We start from the raw sequence: 16,839 nt of genomic DNA on the forward strand, positions 1-16,839 counted from the left end.
CTAGGGCAGCTCCCAGAGCCTGCCTTATGTGCCACTGCTGCTGGAGAGGGAAGGCTGCCAGCCTGCTCCTTTCTGCAAGGCTGGCAATTTCAGCAGGAAATTTTCACTAGGAATTATATGCACATATCACACAAATGAACAATAATATATTTACTGCAAGAGGCAATAAAGTATTTTTTTTCTCAGAAGAAGCAAACAGTAACAATGACACAAGTGTGAGTCAAACTTATTTAAAAGAAGTCATCAGACACCCAACCCCACCAGTTTCACCTACAAGTCAGAGAAAAGAGTTTCACTCTGACTTACAGGTGGAACTGGGTGGGGTTTTTATTCCATTCCAGCTATCATTCCTATTTTTATGTAAAATATGCTTGTAATATTCTGGGAAGTCTTTGGAAATCTATAAGGATATATAAATACTATGCAAAATATCTCAGCGATTGCAAACGGCTTCAAAGGTAGCTGTAGGTTCTCAGGAGCACTTCTGAGACCCAGACCTTATGTACAGCTGGAGCTCACAGCTGATGTTCTAATAAACTGAATTTAAAGGGGAAAGAAAAAATAGTGTATTTTTTGTGCATTTTCAAAGACAAACCTGTATGAAGCTGTCTATAGAAAACCAACTTCATTTACTTTAAAAGCCACTCACCCGTGACAAGGTATCGTGTCCTGGTCTGTGATCCTCGACTCTTCGAGCTGTTGATATGCTGGTCCTGTAATTCCATTGAACCTACCCCGAGGCAAGGGAGGAGTCCTCCGAAAGGCATTTCTATGGAGCATCCCACTTTTTTGTCCTGGGCTGCAGCATGAAGAGAGACTTCTAGGAACAACATCAAGAGTACAGTAAAAATTATCACACCAAAAGCATAAAATTCCGCAAAGTTAAAGTTCAGGATTAATAATGCATGGATTACTGTTCTTATAAACTTTGCTGTGGCAGTCTATGATGTCAGTAGAAATTCTCTATGGAAATATAACAGTACAATCCACCATTAGCTGCTGTTTATGCCATTATTTAATACATCACCTCTTTTCGAGGAATGAAAATAATTGCCCACTATATGAAATGTTTTCATGCACTTGATGAAGGATGCTTCTCTTTTCCGTGCTGCATAGCATAATCCTGCTACAGAGAGTTGAGTCCTCAGACAGTACAAACAAACAATACAGCTCTCTCATACCCACAGCTGAATTCAAAATTAGATCCTAAATGGAAAGCCCAATATATCATCCATCAGCCTGTGAGGTGCTGCTTCCTGTTACAAAACCATTAAATTGAGAAAAAGTGTAAGTGAAGAATATAAGCGAAGCTTATGAACTGCAGATTGAAGGAGGCATCTAAGACAAGCTTTCTCCACCTTGAACAGGATTTCTATATTATTGTATTCCTGCTTTAGATACAGATTGCTTTGTTGTTTACATACATTGATAAATATAGTGCTTTTTCTTTATATGATATAATAGAAACTTGAACTTTATAAAAACAAGTCACAGTTTTCTACTTATTTTAGCAAATTGGTTTTGTAAATGTTTGTCTGGTGTTTTAGAAGGAGAATGGATTGTTTTTTCATTTCATGCAGGAACGAAAATGTATCTAGAATCCACAGTTTTAGTACATAAACCATAAATTTGCTAATACAAAAATATGGGAACACAGAACTAAGGCAAGGCATAACCCATTTTTACTGCAGTAACAGGTCTCAGTACTGCATGGTGTGACTGAATATTCATTTTTCAGCTACTCCTATTTCTCTTGGCATTTTCTGGGTCTCAGAAATGCATGGGTTACCTCATTCTCTTACATCTTTAATGATAACTTAACATAGGTTTTGTGGATGCCTTTTACGAGTCATTATTTTTGGCTGTGTGAATAAATCCAACTTGTGGCACAATTCAGCAATGCAAAAGACTTTTGATAAATTTGCTTCTTTTTTTCCTGTTATAATGTGACTTAAAAGTAATCTGCATTTTTTACCTAGTGGAAACTTTAATTATAGCTAGGGCCACATTTACTCCCAAAGCAATTCTTGCTTGGAACAAGTGCCTTGGACAAATTCTCTTTGAGTGTATGCTTCCATTAAAATCAACCTTTTCCATCCAAAGTTAAAATAAGAAATAAATTCAACACTCTATCCTACTGCTCAGGCTAGAAGTGTTCCACTGCAGTCTAACCTCTGTTTTTCTTCCATACCTTTTCTTTTTAATTGAAAAACCAAGAACCCATGGCAGTAGCATTCCCTACAGGATTTTTGATGCTTCCTTAAAAAGATTTTTCCTTTGCTACTAAAGAGGCTGTGAAAAAACCTTTTTAAGAACTTGAAATACTGGCCTCTCAGTTCTGAAGGCTGAGTTCGAGTTGCAAGTTACAGTTCATATTTTGTAAAATAACACTACCACATCACAAAATAATTGACAATTTCTGCTCAGGAGAGCCTGAGATTAATACAGCAGGGGATTTCAAAAGATGCAGGTGAATGAATAATTTGTGATGGATAATGAATTTTTGGGGTTTTTATTGACTTGAGAATAGTCATCAATAATCCAGAAGCAAAAAAGAAACTTTAGATTGATTACAAATCTTTGGTGTTAGAAATTTTTATTGTTTAATTTGTGCTTGGTTTGATGCCTCTGAGCATCTTCCTTGTTGGATGAGAGCACACGATCTCCATATGCAAATTAACAAAAGCTCTATTTGTAATAGACATAATTTCAACACAGCTATGCCTAAGGAAATTGGCATAAACTGCAGAAATGTTGAGACCAAAGGATCTGCCACAGTCCTGCAACCACAGAACTTCCAGCACTGACAGTCTAAGCAACCAATTTGTTGCTAATGTGAGGTTCTTATGCTTTCAACATTTCTGTCAGGGAAAAAAAAAGTAAAAAACAACAACCCAAAAACTGAGGGAAGAATGAACAAAAATCATTTGAGGTCATGGACAAGACGAATTCACTAAAGATCAGGAAATACTTACAGACAGTGCAGCTGCAAGCTGCAGGATAACAGTTGTTTCTCCAGGCACCAAAAAAAAACCCTAAGAATTTCTGTTAAAAGTCCTATGGAAAAAGATCTCCAGCACAAAGCTTTTCCTTTTACACAAAACTGATATGAATATCAGCAATGCAAATGTAATATTCTCTATTGCTCATGTGAAAAATTCCTTCCTCTCAGGCAAACAATGGTTTTTGGATTTCTTCAGGGAATTTATTTTCCTTTAGCCAACATGACAGTTTCTTCCTCCCTGCACTCCAGTCTAACTGGGTAAAAGAAACCAGCTCACATGAGTGAGCCATTCAATAAAATAGACCAATACATAAAGCTGTTGCAGATATGTCCTTAGAATCTATCAATCAATTACTCCAGAATAAAAAAATCAGAATATGCATGAAATCGTTCACAAATGATGCATAAACTAGGGAGAAATATAGTTCTGATGAATTAATGTGTTGAAAAAAGCAGTTCAACCATCCTAAAGTTAATTAAGAACTTGGGATTCATTCTTGCCAGTTGTTTTCTGTGAGAATTTTCTTTGGGTTGAGCAACTGAGTGAAAACGAAGTCTGATCCTACAGGTAGAGTATTCTCTTCTTGAGGCACATACAAAACTTCCCAGTGCAGTTACCCATGTTCATGAAGAGAAGATCAGCAGTGTTTTTACAGTAATTTTGGAATCCTTCTGTACTACTTTTGAGTTAATTAAAAACCACCCAGTAAATTCATACCCCAAAGACAGAGCCAGCTGCCAGGCAGTGTCTTCTGATACTCCCTCAGAGCCACCTTTTCAGGCTTAGACAATCCACTGCTAACATTTGTATGGATCAAATACTGAGGCTTTCAACTGATTTCAGTATTAATAAATACAGCCTACAGCCAAAAATATCCTCTTGGTTTCTGAAATGTGAGCATTATTGATTCCTTCATAATATTATTTTATTTGGGAATAGTCTGTTTTGAGGCTACTCAGGGACTTTGGAACTCTGTGAAAATCCTTCAATGCCTCCTGTGTCATCTGGTCACCATCCTGGTGACAGAGCAATAGGAAAAGGGAACAGAGCATTTGAGATATGTCAGTCGCACTGAGTTCAATCATCTGCCATAACCTCATCCTTTCCTTCCTGTAGTGCACTGATCAACCTCCATCCTAAACTGATGATGATATTCAGGCTGCTATTACAGAAAGTTGTTCTGTATTGAAAACTTTGAGGCTTCTTTTCAGTTTAAAATTATTTCTGATGAATATTCAGCTGGTATATGTGCCACCACACTCCTTCATTTTAAATAGGTCTTTTACTCCTCGCTGTGCTTGCTCTCATGTATTCATAAGCAGCAGTCATGCACCTTTTCCAGTCTCCTGAACTGAAGACTGACATAAGACAGACTTCTAACACTTTCCATGCAACATGAATCATTCATTCCTCATCTTAGCTGGGGAATGCAATTTGAGTCCATGGCAACTGAGAGGCCATTTTAACCAGCTGAGATAACACAGGTGCATTCTCATGCTGTGCTGTGTTCCAGCTTTGTCCAGTGACCTTGGCACAAAAAAAGCCTGTCCCCAGTGTTGACTAATTCTTTGAGTGCTGCACTGGTGAATGTCCTACTTTCTAAACACAGTATCTCCCTTTTAACCACCTCTGTGCATCCACATTAGAGTTCTTCTGCCTCTCCCTACTTTCTCAAAGGCATTAGACACACATGACAACAGTGACTGAGCTTGTGTAGAAATCTAACTCACCCCCACCAAACACAAATACAATCAGTGTATATGTGGCAGTACCTGCTGTTGACAAGATAGTAAACAATTTTTTGCCTTTTTAAAATCTACCACAAGAATCTTTTTCCCCCACATTTTTCCTGAAGTCTTGACTATTCAAATTCAGCATGGTTGGTTCCTAGTTACTTTGATAAATTCTTCATCTTCCTGAATATTTGACACTTGCTAATACATCATCTCATGTCACAGTTCCCATCTTTATAGATTTTGCTCCCAGACATGAAATTTCATGAACTGGTTCTTCTTCTAATTTTTTTTTTTAAATCAAGATTTCCCAAACCATCTTGAGAGCTTTGATTTCCACATTTTACTTCCACTTTAACTGCAGGAATGTTTACTTTCATACATTTGATTTTGTTCATATTCTACCTTTGTCCTCAAATAGTCATCCCAAGTTTTCATTTAAAAATGAAATCTATTAATTCAGGATTGCCCTAACTGCTTCAGTTATTATCCCTGTCCCACCATCACTTTTGCTTTTTCTTTGGGGAACAGCAGATTCCTTACACCTTCTTCCTTTAAGGCTTCCTCTGCCTTTGCATTCTTAGTTGTTTCAGTTTATCTATACTTGCTTATTGAAATTCCATAGCCTTCTTTAGAGAATAACTTTAAATAACTCCTTCCTCTGCTGTAAACTGAATCACTTATATTAGCAGCATAAAGAGTAAAATGCTTACCAAATGGAAAAAAATATTGTTTCCATGCTTTTTTGTGGTGTGAAAAGTTAATAAAAAATGAAAACACGAATTATTATTAATTTTAGGGTAAGTTTATCCTATTTTGGCATTTTTCTAAGATAGTACAACTGCTCCAGGCTGAAAGCCCCTGCATTTGGCTTTCATCATGGCATTCTCTCAAATGAATCCCTCCAAAATCAAGGATGACTGAATCCATGAATGAAAGTCAGGATGACTAATTACCAAGAAAACTGCTATTCAAAGGGATCACAACTCAACCCATAATTAACAAAACTCTAATTTATATCTATTAGAAAATAAGGCAGTATGGGTTTCCTTCTTACCAAGATCAACAGATAATCCAAGATAATTTTTTGAGCACATTGTAAACATTGCAGGAAGTTTACTGATGAAACACATTCATTAATTTTGAATTCTGCCAGTTCTAAGAGTTATTTTACATATGCAAGCAGAAGATGTAACATTCTTCTATGGTAACAGCAGTGCACAATGCACGCAAAATTTTTTAGAAGATTAGTAATAACACAGGATGAATATTTTTTGAGGTTAAATTTCAATTTTCAGCTTAATCTCTGCATTAATTCTTTTTGTGTATCTGAGGTTTATTGAGACAGAAAATTGCTATTATCCATAATCTGAGTGAAATAACTAGCTGGTCTCTGTCAGGCACATTTCAGCAACTCCAGACAATTCCCTACACTGACAGTCTTTATTTCCAAAAGCCAAAATTTTTTAGTTTCAGGCGCTGGAAACAGCCAGCTCCTGATTTTAAGAAATGATCACCCATCATTAGTGTCCTTGAAAACACCAGCAGAGAAAACTAGTCTGGATGTAGAGCAAAGTATTTCCATAGCAAGCAGAAATTAAACAACAACAGAATTTAGAGCAGCATAAAAGAGAGAACCTGCAGAGCTGATATAATTTTTCCAGGCTCAGTCAGGTTTGGAATGAAATGAAGGGATATTTAGTATAAAATCCTAATTTGGCCGCATTTTATCATTTGTTCACAGTGAATACTATTTGGAAAATAAATTAGGAAGATCTCACATGGTGCATAAAGACAGGCTTGTAAGTCTTCAATGTTCAAGTCTGTTGCATGTTTTATAAAACAAGAGCCTTGTATAATAAAACTTAAGCTTTAAAACTACAGAAGAATTATTTCTAAATTAACTAGTCATCCCACTTCTTATATTAGTTCTGAAGAAAAAAAACAGTTCTTGGATATTCCAATCACACTGTTAAAAGGTAAGGGAATGTCACTGAGTTTTTCTCTGAACTTCATGTTGTGACCAAGTGGCGATAAAATTCTTCCCAGAACTTCTGTAGAAAGCATTCTAGGCAACAGTCCCACAGTTCCTCTGTGTTTAATAAAATTATTAAGCATGCTTTGAAAATATCTATATAAAAGGAAAAATACCTAAGGAATGGATCTGACCTGACAATTGGCATTATTTTTTTCATGCCAAATTAAAGGCTTAAGTAAGATGAAAGCAGATAGGACCCAAATATCCTTTTCTGGCTTACATGTGGTAGTTTGTAGGTTAAGCAAATCACTTATTCAAATGAGAAAAGACACACAGCTAGCTGAGAGACTGAAAATGTACCAAATACTGCAGAAGCCAGATCATAACCTCATGCAATCCTAGATTTTTTTAATTAACTAAAAAAAAAAAAAAAAAAAAATCATTTAATAAACAAGTCTTCCACTCCAGCTTATCTAGCTGTAAAAATTCCAAACTCATTTTTCTCAGCCTTTTTTTCCTCTCTCTGTGCTCTGGACCAGATGTTGCCACTGTCATTCCACCAACATTATTGCTTGCACCAGACTCCAGTTTGGTTTCTAGTCCTGTAATGAAGCACCTGCAATCTTTCTCATCCAAAAAACGTTAGAAGCAGAATTCTGATCTGAATCTCATCCAGTGATGGGTGACATTCCTCTTTTTTTTTTTTCTTTTGGAAACAACCATCTTTGTTTCTTTTGGAAACAAACTTTTTTAAGCCTCATTTTCAAAGGCCACCATGTTTTCATAAATAAGTCATTCTTCATTCCACCCATCTTTTGTTTAAGGAAATGGTGGAAAAGGCTGGAAGTTTGCAACCAGGTCTTTCAGCAGCAAATGAGCCATTAATTTCATGTACATGGATAAGGAAAGTCTTGTTTTGAAGGGTTCCTGCTCCTACAGCTGTGCCCGGGCTGGGCCGTGTCTGTAAATGCATCCTGCAGGAGCGCAGGGGAGCAGCGAGCATCGCTGTCAGCTTTCATTTCTGCAGCTAAGGAAAGGCCTGGAATCTGCTTCCCGAGCTGGCTGCGGCTCTGCTGGCACCTGGGCTCTCCTCTCAGCCAGCCCCAGCCCCCCAAAACCCTGCACATGGAGCAGCAGCTCCACGGGCTCCGCGGGCAGCCACACCTCCCGGCACGCAGGTGCTCGCTCACCTGTGGTGCTTGATGGGCTGGGCTCCTCTGTCAGGAGACAAGGCCTCTGGGAAAGACTGAGCTCCCGAAAAACTCGACTCCATAACTTTGTGCAGAATGGGCCCTGGATGCCTGTCGGGTTTTGAATACTGCAGCAGAGAGAATAAAATTAATTAATAGTCACAAGACAAAGTACATTGTTGATGCTATTCGCTCTGAATTCATATCAGAGCGAGGTAAGAAGGGCTCTGGTGCATTTTAAAATCAAAATTAAGCATTGCAAGTAATACATTCATTCAGTATTGTTTACACAGCAGAAAGGGCTAGTAACCATTATCCCCATTACATTCTGCACTTCAAAACACTGATATCAGCATTAGCAGCAAAATTACAGACTGATCTTCCCATAATGATGGGAACAATGATCCCTTTGCTTAGAAGCCTGTTTTTGTGGCTACCCAGGCAGGGACAGATCACAAAGCACATCTCAGAGGACAGTCAGCAACTTGGGACCTTTGGTGATTTCAGTCAAACACTGCATTCATCATCAGCACGTACAACTGTGAAAACCAAACTGAAACAGCGCTTGTGTCATCAGATAAGTAAGAAAAATATTTGAATCCTATCCACAGAGCCAGATATCTTTCTGAACCAGTCTGAAACTTTTGACCTGGGAGTATCTGTGCCAATAAGAACAGTGTAAACATAATTCTCCTCATGGCAGGTGTAGGCATAGGGCAGTCTCTGGGCACACAGTGAGACACGGAGGTCTGCAAAGCAGACACCAGATATGAAGAAGAACAGATTCGTTCTTGCTTTGTGATTCAACTGCAATTGAAAAAAAAAAAAAAAAAACCCCAAAAATTCTCTCAACCCGAATGTAGCCATAAAGTTGAAGTCTAGAAAAAGCTGCACTTGGGCTTGTAAGAAGATTCCATGTTGTTAGTGGTTACTGGGCAATATCTCTGAGATAGGAGAGGTTAACTCACATTCCCACTCAGGTGTGAAAAATAAAGCCTTTCTACTTTGCATTACAAGCACCTGCAGCAAAACTAATAGGTCTGTTTTCCTTTTGTTTTGTGTTTTTAGTACTAGACATCTAAATATGCATGCTATCTTTAAAATAGAGTGGTATGGTGGGAGTGATTACATGATTACATATTTTAGAAAGAAAATACAAATTAAAATATTAGAAAAAAATCACAGGGGTGGAAAATGCCTTGTTATCATACAATAGCATAAAAATTCATGGAGAAGATAGTAAGTATTCTTTCAAAAGACAGTTCTTCATAATTATTAGTTTTGTCTAACAAAAGACCAATAACTCCTTAAAACAGACTATTATTTTCTGACTCTTACTTATTCTTATCTACATTTCTGTAGACTTCAGCAAGATCAAAAAGGAAAGTCAGACAAGAACATTCTCTTTTAAAAATAGGTTACATGTACTTTTAGTCCAGCCCATCAGACTTCTCATGACCAATTTCTACAGATAAAATAACAGCTCTTCAAATTTTTCTCCACTGCCCTTCTCCCTCTTTCTGTTGAGTGAAATACTCATGTTAAACAGGGTCAAATCATTGCTTTTGTGCTTCTGAAGGCAAAGCTGTGAGTGGCAATATGCATAATGGTGCTGCTGCATGCAAACCCAAGTGAAATAATAAGAAGAAACATATTCCACTCCCATTTCTTTCAGTTACCATGATCTTAGATGTCACTTGTAAATGTTGTAGATAAAATATTCAGACAGAAATATGATTCTTAAGGTACTCGCATCGGTGAAGGTTTTAAACTTTAATAGTTATCCTGCCAGCTGCAGAAATGAAACTGGCTTTGATTTCTGACCTGAATAAATCAATTTGAGCTATGTAAAGAATGGCCTGCTAGTGCCAAGAAGCTATTTCTGTCCTTTTTTTCAGTTTGTTCATGATACAAAACTGAAGGCCTGAATGGCCTGTAAGACCATGAGTATGAAGTGAATCATGAAGAGCTGTGCCTTTTGTCACATCCGTGTTTCAGGTGGATGTGGGCTGGAGCAGTGGTACACAGAACCTTTCCTCATCACAGCTGAGCAATAGCAGGACCCCAAAGCTGCTCTGATGCTGATCAGCAAACTGTACTGAAGGTCCAGCACCCAGCACTGCTCAGGCACAGCCTGCAAAAGGGATTTTTGACCCCTAACTGAACATTTTCCCCCTTTTCAGATACACCACTTAATACACAATTCCTACAACAGTCATAACATTCATTACAATGAAAATGTGAATTATAGTTTAAATTGAGGGTGTGAGTATACATGGAATTCCAACAATGTAATTGAACATACCTGGATGTACCACATTATTCATACATTTTAATATACTTAAACATAGTCGAATTTATTCTCCTTTAGGTTAACTCCAAGCACCACATCTAAGATCACCTCTGGAGAAAAATACCTTCATACTTTTGTGAAGAGCTTCCAGCAGGATCAGTTGGTACAATATGGGATCATTCCCCAGCCATATCCCAGCAGGGCTCATCCTGCTGCTCTCCCAGCTCAGCTCTCCCCTGGGCTGAGCTCCATGGAAGCCTCTGGCTGTTGTGAGCTGCTGAATACTCAGCCTTGATGGAGAATAAACTGTGAAACCCTTTCAAAGGCCTGTTCCAGTATATGTTGAAAACATCACTGAAAGCTTATCTGTATTCAGATTTTTTAATGGTTTTACTGCCTTCTTGGTTAATTATCTGCTCTCGTTTGAGCAATTACTGAAAAATACTGAGGTATATGGCTAAATAAATTAAAGAATAATGATAGCCTTAAAAAATATTTTGCAAATTTTCAATTTTTCATTGTTTCATGGAGAAAATAATCTATTTTGTGCAATTACTCAACTCTCTGACAATAAGAATTCCACCCCCTGCTAGTTAATGCAAAGTGAATCTGTGCAGGCAGCCTGAGCCAGGAGACAAGAAATCAGCCTTTGTCACTGACCTGCTGCATTGCTGTGAGCACATAATTCCTCTGCTCCACGCCTTGGATTCCCTGTGCTGAAATGTAGGGCTCAGGGATAACAAATGCTTGACATTGTTGTTCTGGTGTTATGCAAACCAAAACACCCATCCCTCTCCAGGGCTTTACTTAGCTCTTCCCTCTCAGCCATTCCCCAAAATAGTAAAAGGTCCAGAAATTCATGTGGCACTGGGAGAGAGGTGATGTGGGGGCCCCATTGGAAAGAGAAGTGAGAAGGCAGAGGGGTCAGCTTTAAATGACATTCAGAGAGGCTGCCCCACGGAGGAAAAGAGCCAGTGATTAATCTGGGGGGGCTGAGCTTGCACAACTGCTCATCAGGGGCTACATTTAACATCCTTTCTATTCCCCTGTGCTCTGTGTGCCTGGCTGCCAACACTGGCTCTAGACAGAGGACAGTAAATTCAGGTTTGTCTATTCTGGCAGTTCTTCCTAAGCATTTGTGTGATGCAGAAATGGGAAATTTGCTCTTGATCTTAGCTGATAAATCAAATGGTAATTCATGTAAACCCACAGAGTAATCCTTTAAAAGACTTAAAGTATCTCTTGCTTAACATACATTAATTGCATTTCTATCACAGTGACAGAAAAGATTTTATTTCCTACTACTATGAAAAAAAGGCAACAAGATGCAAAAGGAACATCTTTTTGTCCCTCGCTGTAAGAATTTCAGAAACCTGGTGCTAGTGGTTGCAAGCTACCAGAAACAAGTGTAGTGAAAATTGAAACCACACAGTACAGCATGAAAAGCATATTAACCACCTCAGAGGGAAAGTGATGGGAAATAATAGATCCCCTTGGTACCAAGGGAGAAGGTATTAAAAACCACGAGGATGATGTCATGGCACTTTAAAAAGCCATGACAATTCTCAGAATCACTAAAGGAATGTCAAGGTTTCAGCTGACTCTTTTAATTTTTTTTTTTCCATGACATATTTACCAAGCTGTGAGAATTTAGAATGAAACCCTCCACCATATGTGGAAAAACCAGGTAGGAATCAGGAGCCACCCCACCTCCTCCTGCCACCTGCATGGTGTGTGAGGGTGCACACCAAGCACTTGTCTTTCTAGATGAGGAGAATTACAATTTCCTTCCTTTTGTCTATGTGGAGACCCAACTGTTTGCTGCAGCTCTTTAAATATCTCTTGAAAGGAGGATGATCTCTTTGGGAAGGGGTACATAACACTTGGGAAGCCCTAGGTTTTATGCATTAGGTGAAATTAATCTGAATCTCCTGTGTACCTCAAAGACCCTGAATTAAAAGCTGGCACATCTATCTCTTCCTGGCTGAGGAACCTTAGCAGGATTACCAGCACATTAATCTTTAAATCCAAGAGGCTAGAAACCCTAGCAAGAAACACCTAGCAAGCATTTAAGTGTGTTGCTGCCAGAATGTTTGAGAAAAGCAGTGGACTTGGAGGAGGTTCAGGAAATCCTAGGTGCTGTGTTCAAACAAATATTTATGAATCCTTCTTACAGTACACAGTATTTTTTCATCTAATTTGTATCACTAAGAAAAGAACGAAATTGCTACTGAGGATAAGACACTGGTGAGCACAATTACCAGTGATGAGCAGCAGGACTTCAGAGAGAACACAGCTTCCCTGACAAAATCCAACCCTTTATTTCACTTTTCAGAATCACAATTGAGCAGAGGCAGTGAGTGGAGGAGATGTAATACATTTGAGTGTGGGAGGAAAAATTACTTCCCTGAGATTGGCCAAGCTCTTTATAGCCACAAACCACTCGAAACCCTGTGTGCTATACCCTGGGCCTTGGGAAATGAGTTAAACCTCCTCCTAAAGCAACACATTTGGAAAGATAGATGGACCCTTTACTAAATATAGCAACCTCTCAGTCAAAAGGTGATGGTTTTTTCAGAATAGTCATCAAGAATAAGGAACCTTATGCAACTTTTCTCAGGTCTCCAGGAAAGCATTCTCCTCCATGGAAGAAGAAGGAGCTGTCTGAAAAGCACAAGAGCATCACCAGGTCTATTCAACAGAAACAAGAGAAAAGGCCAGGAGAATCTTCTAGGGAAAGACAGAAAGGTGACATAAATAGGAAAACTCTCTTGCATGTAGGGGGAGCACGTGGAGTGGGAAAAGAAATAACTTCCACCATTATTTAAACCAAAACACCAGACTGGAGGAGTAGTCCCCAGAAAATAATGGCCCTCATTTATTTAAGTTTATTTATTAGCTCCTGGAAATGAAGAGAACTAGGATTTCTCCCCAGGCCCATGAGGGGGCAGCTGCAGATGGGAATGGCAGAAGGATCACATCCAGGCTGCCTGACCTCCTTTCCACCCAGCAGATATGCCCGAGGCAGATCTCTTGTCTTTGAGGGGAGTCACTCAGCCATTCCTACAAAATACCCTTCCAAAGTCCCTTTTCTGCTGCCTCACCAAACCCCTGCCCTTTTCATCCCCTCCAATCTGGCAAGTTTTGTAAATATTTCATGAGCTGCCTGCATGCATTCCTGCACTAAAATCTTCCTAACAATAGAAGCTGTTATTACACTGTTACTACATCCTGCACAAGGTCATTCTGTTTTTCTTCCTTCCTATCCTCCCAAAGGGAGAATGCATTAATGGCAAGGAGAAAACAGTTGCCTGCAAACAGCCACAAGAACAAGAAAATGGTGTGTTAATTACCAGCACTCATAATGTCAGTCAGGCTGAATGGCATTAAAAACGGAAAAGCAAATTTGGATTAAAATAGTAAATATAATGACGCTGTTCAGTCTTCATGTCCAGAATCTATGAACTGCTATTTCAGCCATTACAGCTATGGCAGAAGAAAATGACAAAATATTGCACTGAATTACAGTGAGCAAATGGCAAAGAGCATATCCTTAGTGTTAATCAAGACTTATTTCGTAGGATAGAACAAAAGGATCATGAACTTTACCTTTTGTTGCCATCATTACAACCAAAAACACTCCGAACAGCTTTTTTTTGGGGGGGGACTAGAAATAATGTAAGGCTGAATGAACTGAAAGCGAGCGAAAAAATCGCACAAGCTTCCCCAAACTGTGATTATGTCCATTCAGTAGAGCTATCGTTCTTCTTGAAATAATATATTTTTCCTGAATTACAAAGCATATTGTGAGCATATATAGGAGCACCACAATGGTGTTCCTACAAACAGAATTTTTAGTGAATACAGCAATGCTCTGACAGCCTCTGTGTCTGAGCAGGGAGGCTCTGCTTACTCTAAGTTGGTTAAAAGGACTTACATTTATCTCTAAATTAATTGGATATAAACTAGGAGTTGAGAAATCTTTGGTTAAGTGAGCATGAGTGCTCACTTCTGCTAAACTCCCACTATTTTGATGGAATCTGGCAAATAAGGTAGTCATCCCTTTAAGCAACACTAAGGTTGTTTTTTTTTAAGGAGTTAATAATTTAGAAAGGTTTTAATACATCTTTTATATTTTCCTATTATATTGCTATGAGGATCCTTCTTCCAAAGGCTTTGTTCAAAGTAAGACAGCACTGACTGTGTGTGACCAGGGGAAAAAGAATGACATATACTGGAAAATACCTTCCTAAAAAAACACCAGGGCTAAATAAATTGGTTGTCTTCAAGTTCCTTATTTCAAACACGCTTTACATATTTCATGATTGTGAGATTGTAATGACTTACATATAATTATAGTCAGAAAATGATTAAATATATTTCAAATTTAGTTTGAACAGACTAATTTCTTTCTGTAAACTAAAGTACCTTTAACTAAAGACCCAGAAAAATGAGACCATCTGCATGGTATTCCCTTGGGCATTTGTTTACATGTGCAAATTCAGTTCTAGATTTTGAATTTAACTCTGAGTTAACTGTGACAAATCTCTGTGTTTTTTCATGCAGGTTCATAAATTATTGGAAGGCATGACATCATTTAAGTTCAAGGACCCCCACTACACATACAGACATGTATAACCTCAGGTATTTCTGGAAACCACAAGAGTAATTTCCACTGCTGAATGAAGAGCTGGGGGGCTCAGCAAAGTCTGCTACATGAACAAAATGTACCAGGATCCATTGAAAGAACTTTAGGGAAAAAAAAAAAATCCCTGCTTTCCATTAAGGGGCCTGATAGAAAACATTTTATGAAAGAGGTGAGAATTGTGGTTCCCATTGCTCAGATGTTAATAGCAGCATGACGATGTGCTGCCATCAGCAGCAGGAACTCAGCCAGGCTATTAAGTGCTGTAGCTGGCAGGATTACTTACATTTTGCAGCTGGACTTGGCTTTGTGCCATACACTCCGACTTTGCCATCATGCTGGAAGCATTTAGGCTGTAGGTTTTCCTATTCTGCGTTTCTTTCAGCTGTTCGTGAATTTGCTTTGTTTGTTTCCTGCAGAGAGAAATAAAATTCATGTAAGAAAGAGCTCGCTTGATCTTCTGCTATAGCCATGATACTTTTACAGCCATGGCTCCCTTTGTTCAAAACTTCACCATATTAGATGAGCCAGCTGAGCTAATTCACTGATGTCTGATATTTCAATGCAGCAGTTGTTTCCTGGCAAGGTTTAACAAAGGGGAAAAAATATCCCTCTCTCCTGTTTTAAAATACCTTCTATTCTCAGGTTACTACAATAGTATGCTCGTTGTGCTAGTGCAGAGTTTTGTAAGATCATCTTTTGGACATTTAACAATAGCTGGCAAGTCAGTCTGAATAATAAAACAGCATTTTGCTCTGATTTGGTAAAAAACGTTTTGGCAAATAAAACAGGCATTAGCCCCTGCTGGCTATAAAAACTGATGAAGAATCAAAGATTTATGCTGGCTGATTAGACTTGACCTATAACACATCTTGTATAGAGCAGCTTCTGCTCATATGCTTAAATCTGGAAAAAATATCAGTATGGCCTCTGAGGCTGTGGTTTTGACTTATTATACTATAATCCACCCTGTCAGAGGTAGGAATACCACTGGATGAATCCCTTGCATTATTCAGGAGATAACTATACTGTTAACAAAGACTTTCTGCCTCTGCCACACCACACTGAGTGGGAATGACAAACAGTTTTTAAGTTCTGTACACGACAGAGGATATGAGACAGCAAACTTTAAATATTACTTTTGTCTTCTGCAAAAAGTTATCTCAGCTGGGCAAAAACTGATAGCAAAATACGTTTAAGGTCCTTTTACTATATTTTTTTTGTGATAAACTCTATCATCTGGTACTATCAGTTTTAAACAATGATGAGCAAAAACTTCACAGTACCATTTTAATTCCTTCCTTCCTTCCTTCCTTCCTTCCTTCCTTCCTTCCTTCCTTCCTTCCTTCCTTCCTTCCTTCCTTCCTTCCTTCCTTCCTTCCTTCCTTCCTCCCTCCCTCCCTCCCTCCCAGGACCCATCAGTAGCAGCATTTTATTCTACCACCAGCAGGTCTTGGACAGCAACTGGTGCTGAGCCAAATTTCTGGCAAGTATTGATAATAGATAAAGAAAATACGGCCTTTCTGTGCTGAAATTTAGATTTTAGCAGGGCAGCTTCAGCAGCATTTTGAAACATTTCTGGTGATTTGATTGTGGAAAGCCTTATGATATCATTAAGCTTGACAAGATCTTGAGTCAGGCAGTGAATTTGACATTGAATGAAGTATAAAATTAATTTAAATTTCTTATTCACAGTGGAATCTGTGTCTACTGCTGGAAGGTATAAGAAAGCAGAGGAAAATTACTTTATGTGTTCAGTGGAGGAGCCTTTGAGAAAGGACAAGTTCCCTCAATATGAAAGTAAGTGGTGAGAAGTATCACAGTTCAGATATTCCATTTTAATAACATAGTTTTTAATAGTTTCTGAGTCCCTTACTTTTGGTTCAGTATGACACAGTGTAAACATTTTCTTAAATTCAACAAACTGTAAAGTACCTGCATGGAAGTATTTGTTACAGCTCGTTTCCTGAGTACAGGTCATAAACCATAACAAAT

At 38.5% G+C, this 16,839-nt stretch overlaps 1 protein-coding gene across 1 annotated transcript in view; it reads right to left on the reverse strand.

The window, feature by feature from the left end:
* The window catches only part of NRG3 (neuregulin 3), a 349,388-nt gene that overhangs the window by 14,661 nt on the left and 317,888 nt on the right, over positions 1-16,839 (reverse strand). Inside the window, exons 6-8 of the mRNA XM_014877951.2 lie at positions 15,131-15,257; positions 7,907-8,034; positions 650-820 (exon numbers count right to left, since the gene is read on the reverse strand). Coding sequence (XP_014733437.2) covers positions 650-820; positions 7,907-8,034; positions 15,131-15,257 — 426 coding nt within the window. The remainder of the gene's footprint in view (positions 1-649; positions 821-7,906; positions 8,035-15,130; positions 15,258-16,839) is intronic.

This window comes from Sturnus vulgaris, chromosome 8, assembly GCF_052056855.1.
Source record: "Sturnus vulgaris isolate bStuVul1 chromosome 8, bStuVul1.hap1, whole genome shotgun sequence".
NCBI lineage: Eukaryota > Metazoa > Chordata > Aves > Passeriformes > Sturnidae > Sturnus > Sturnus vulgaris.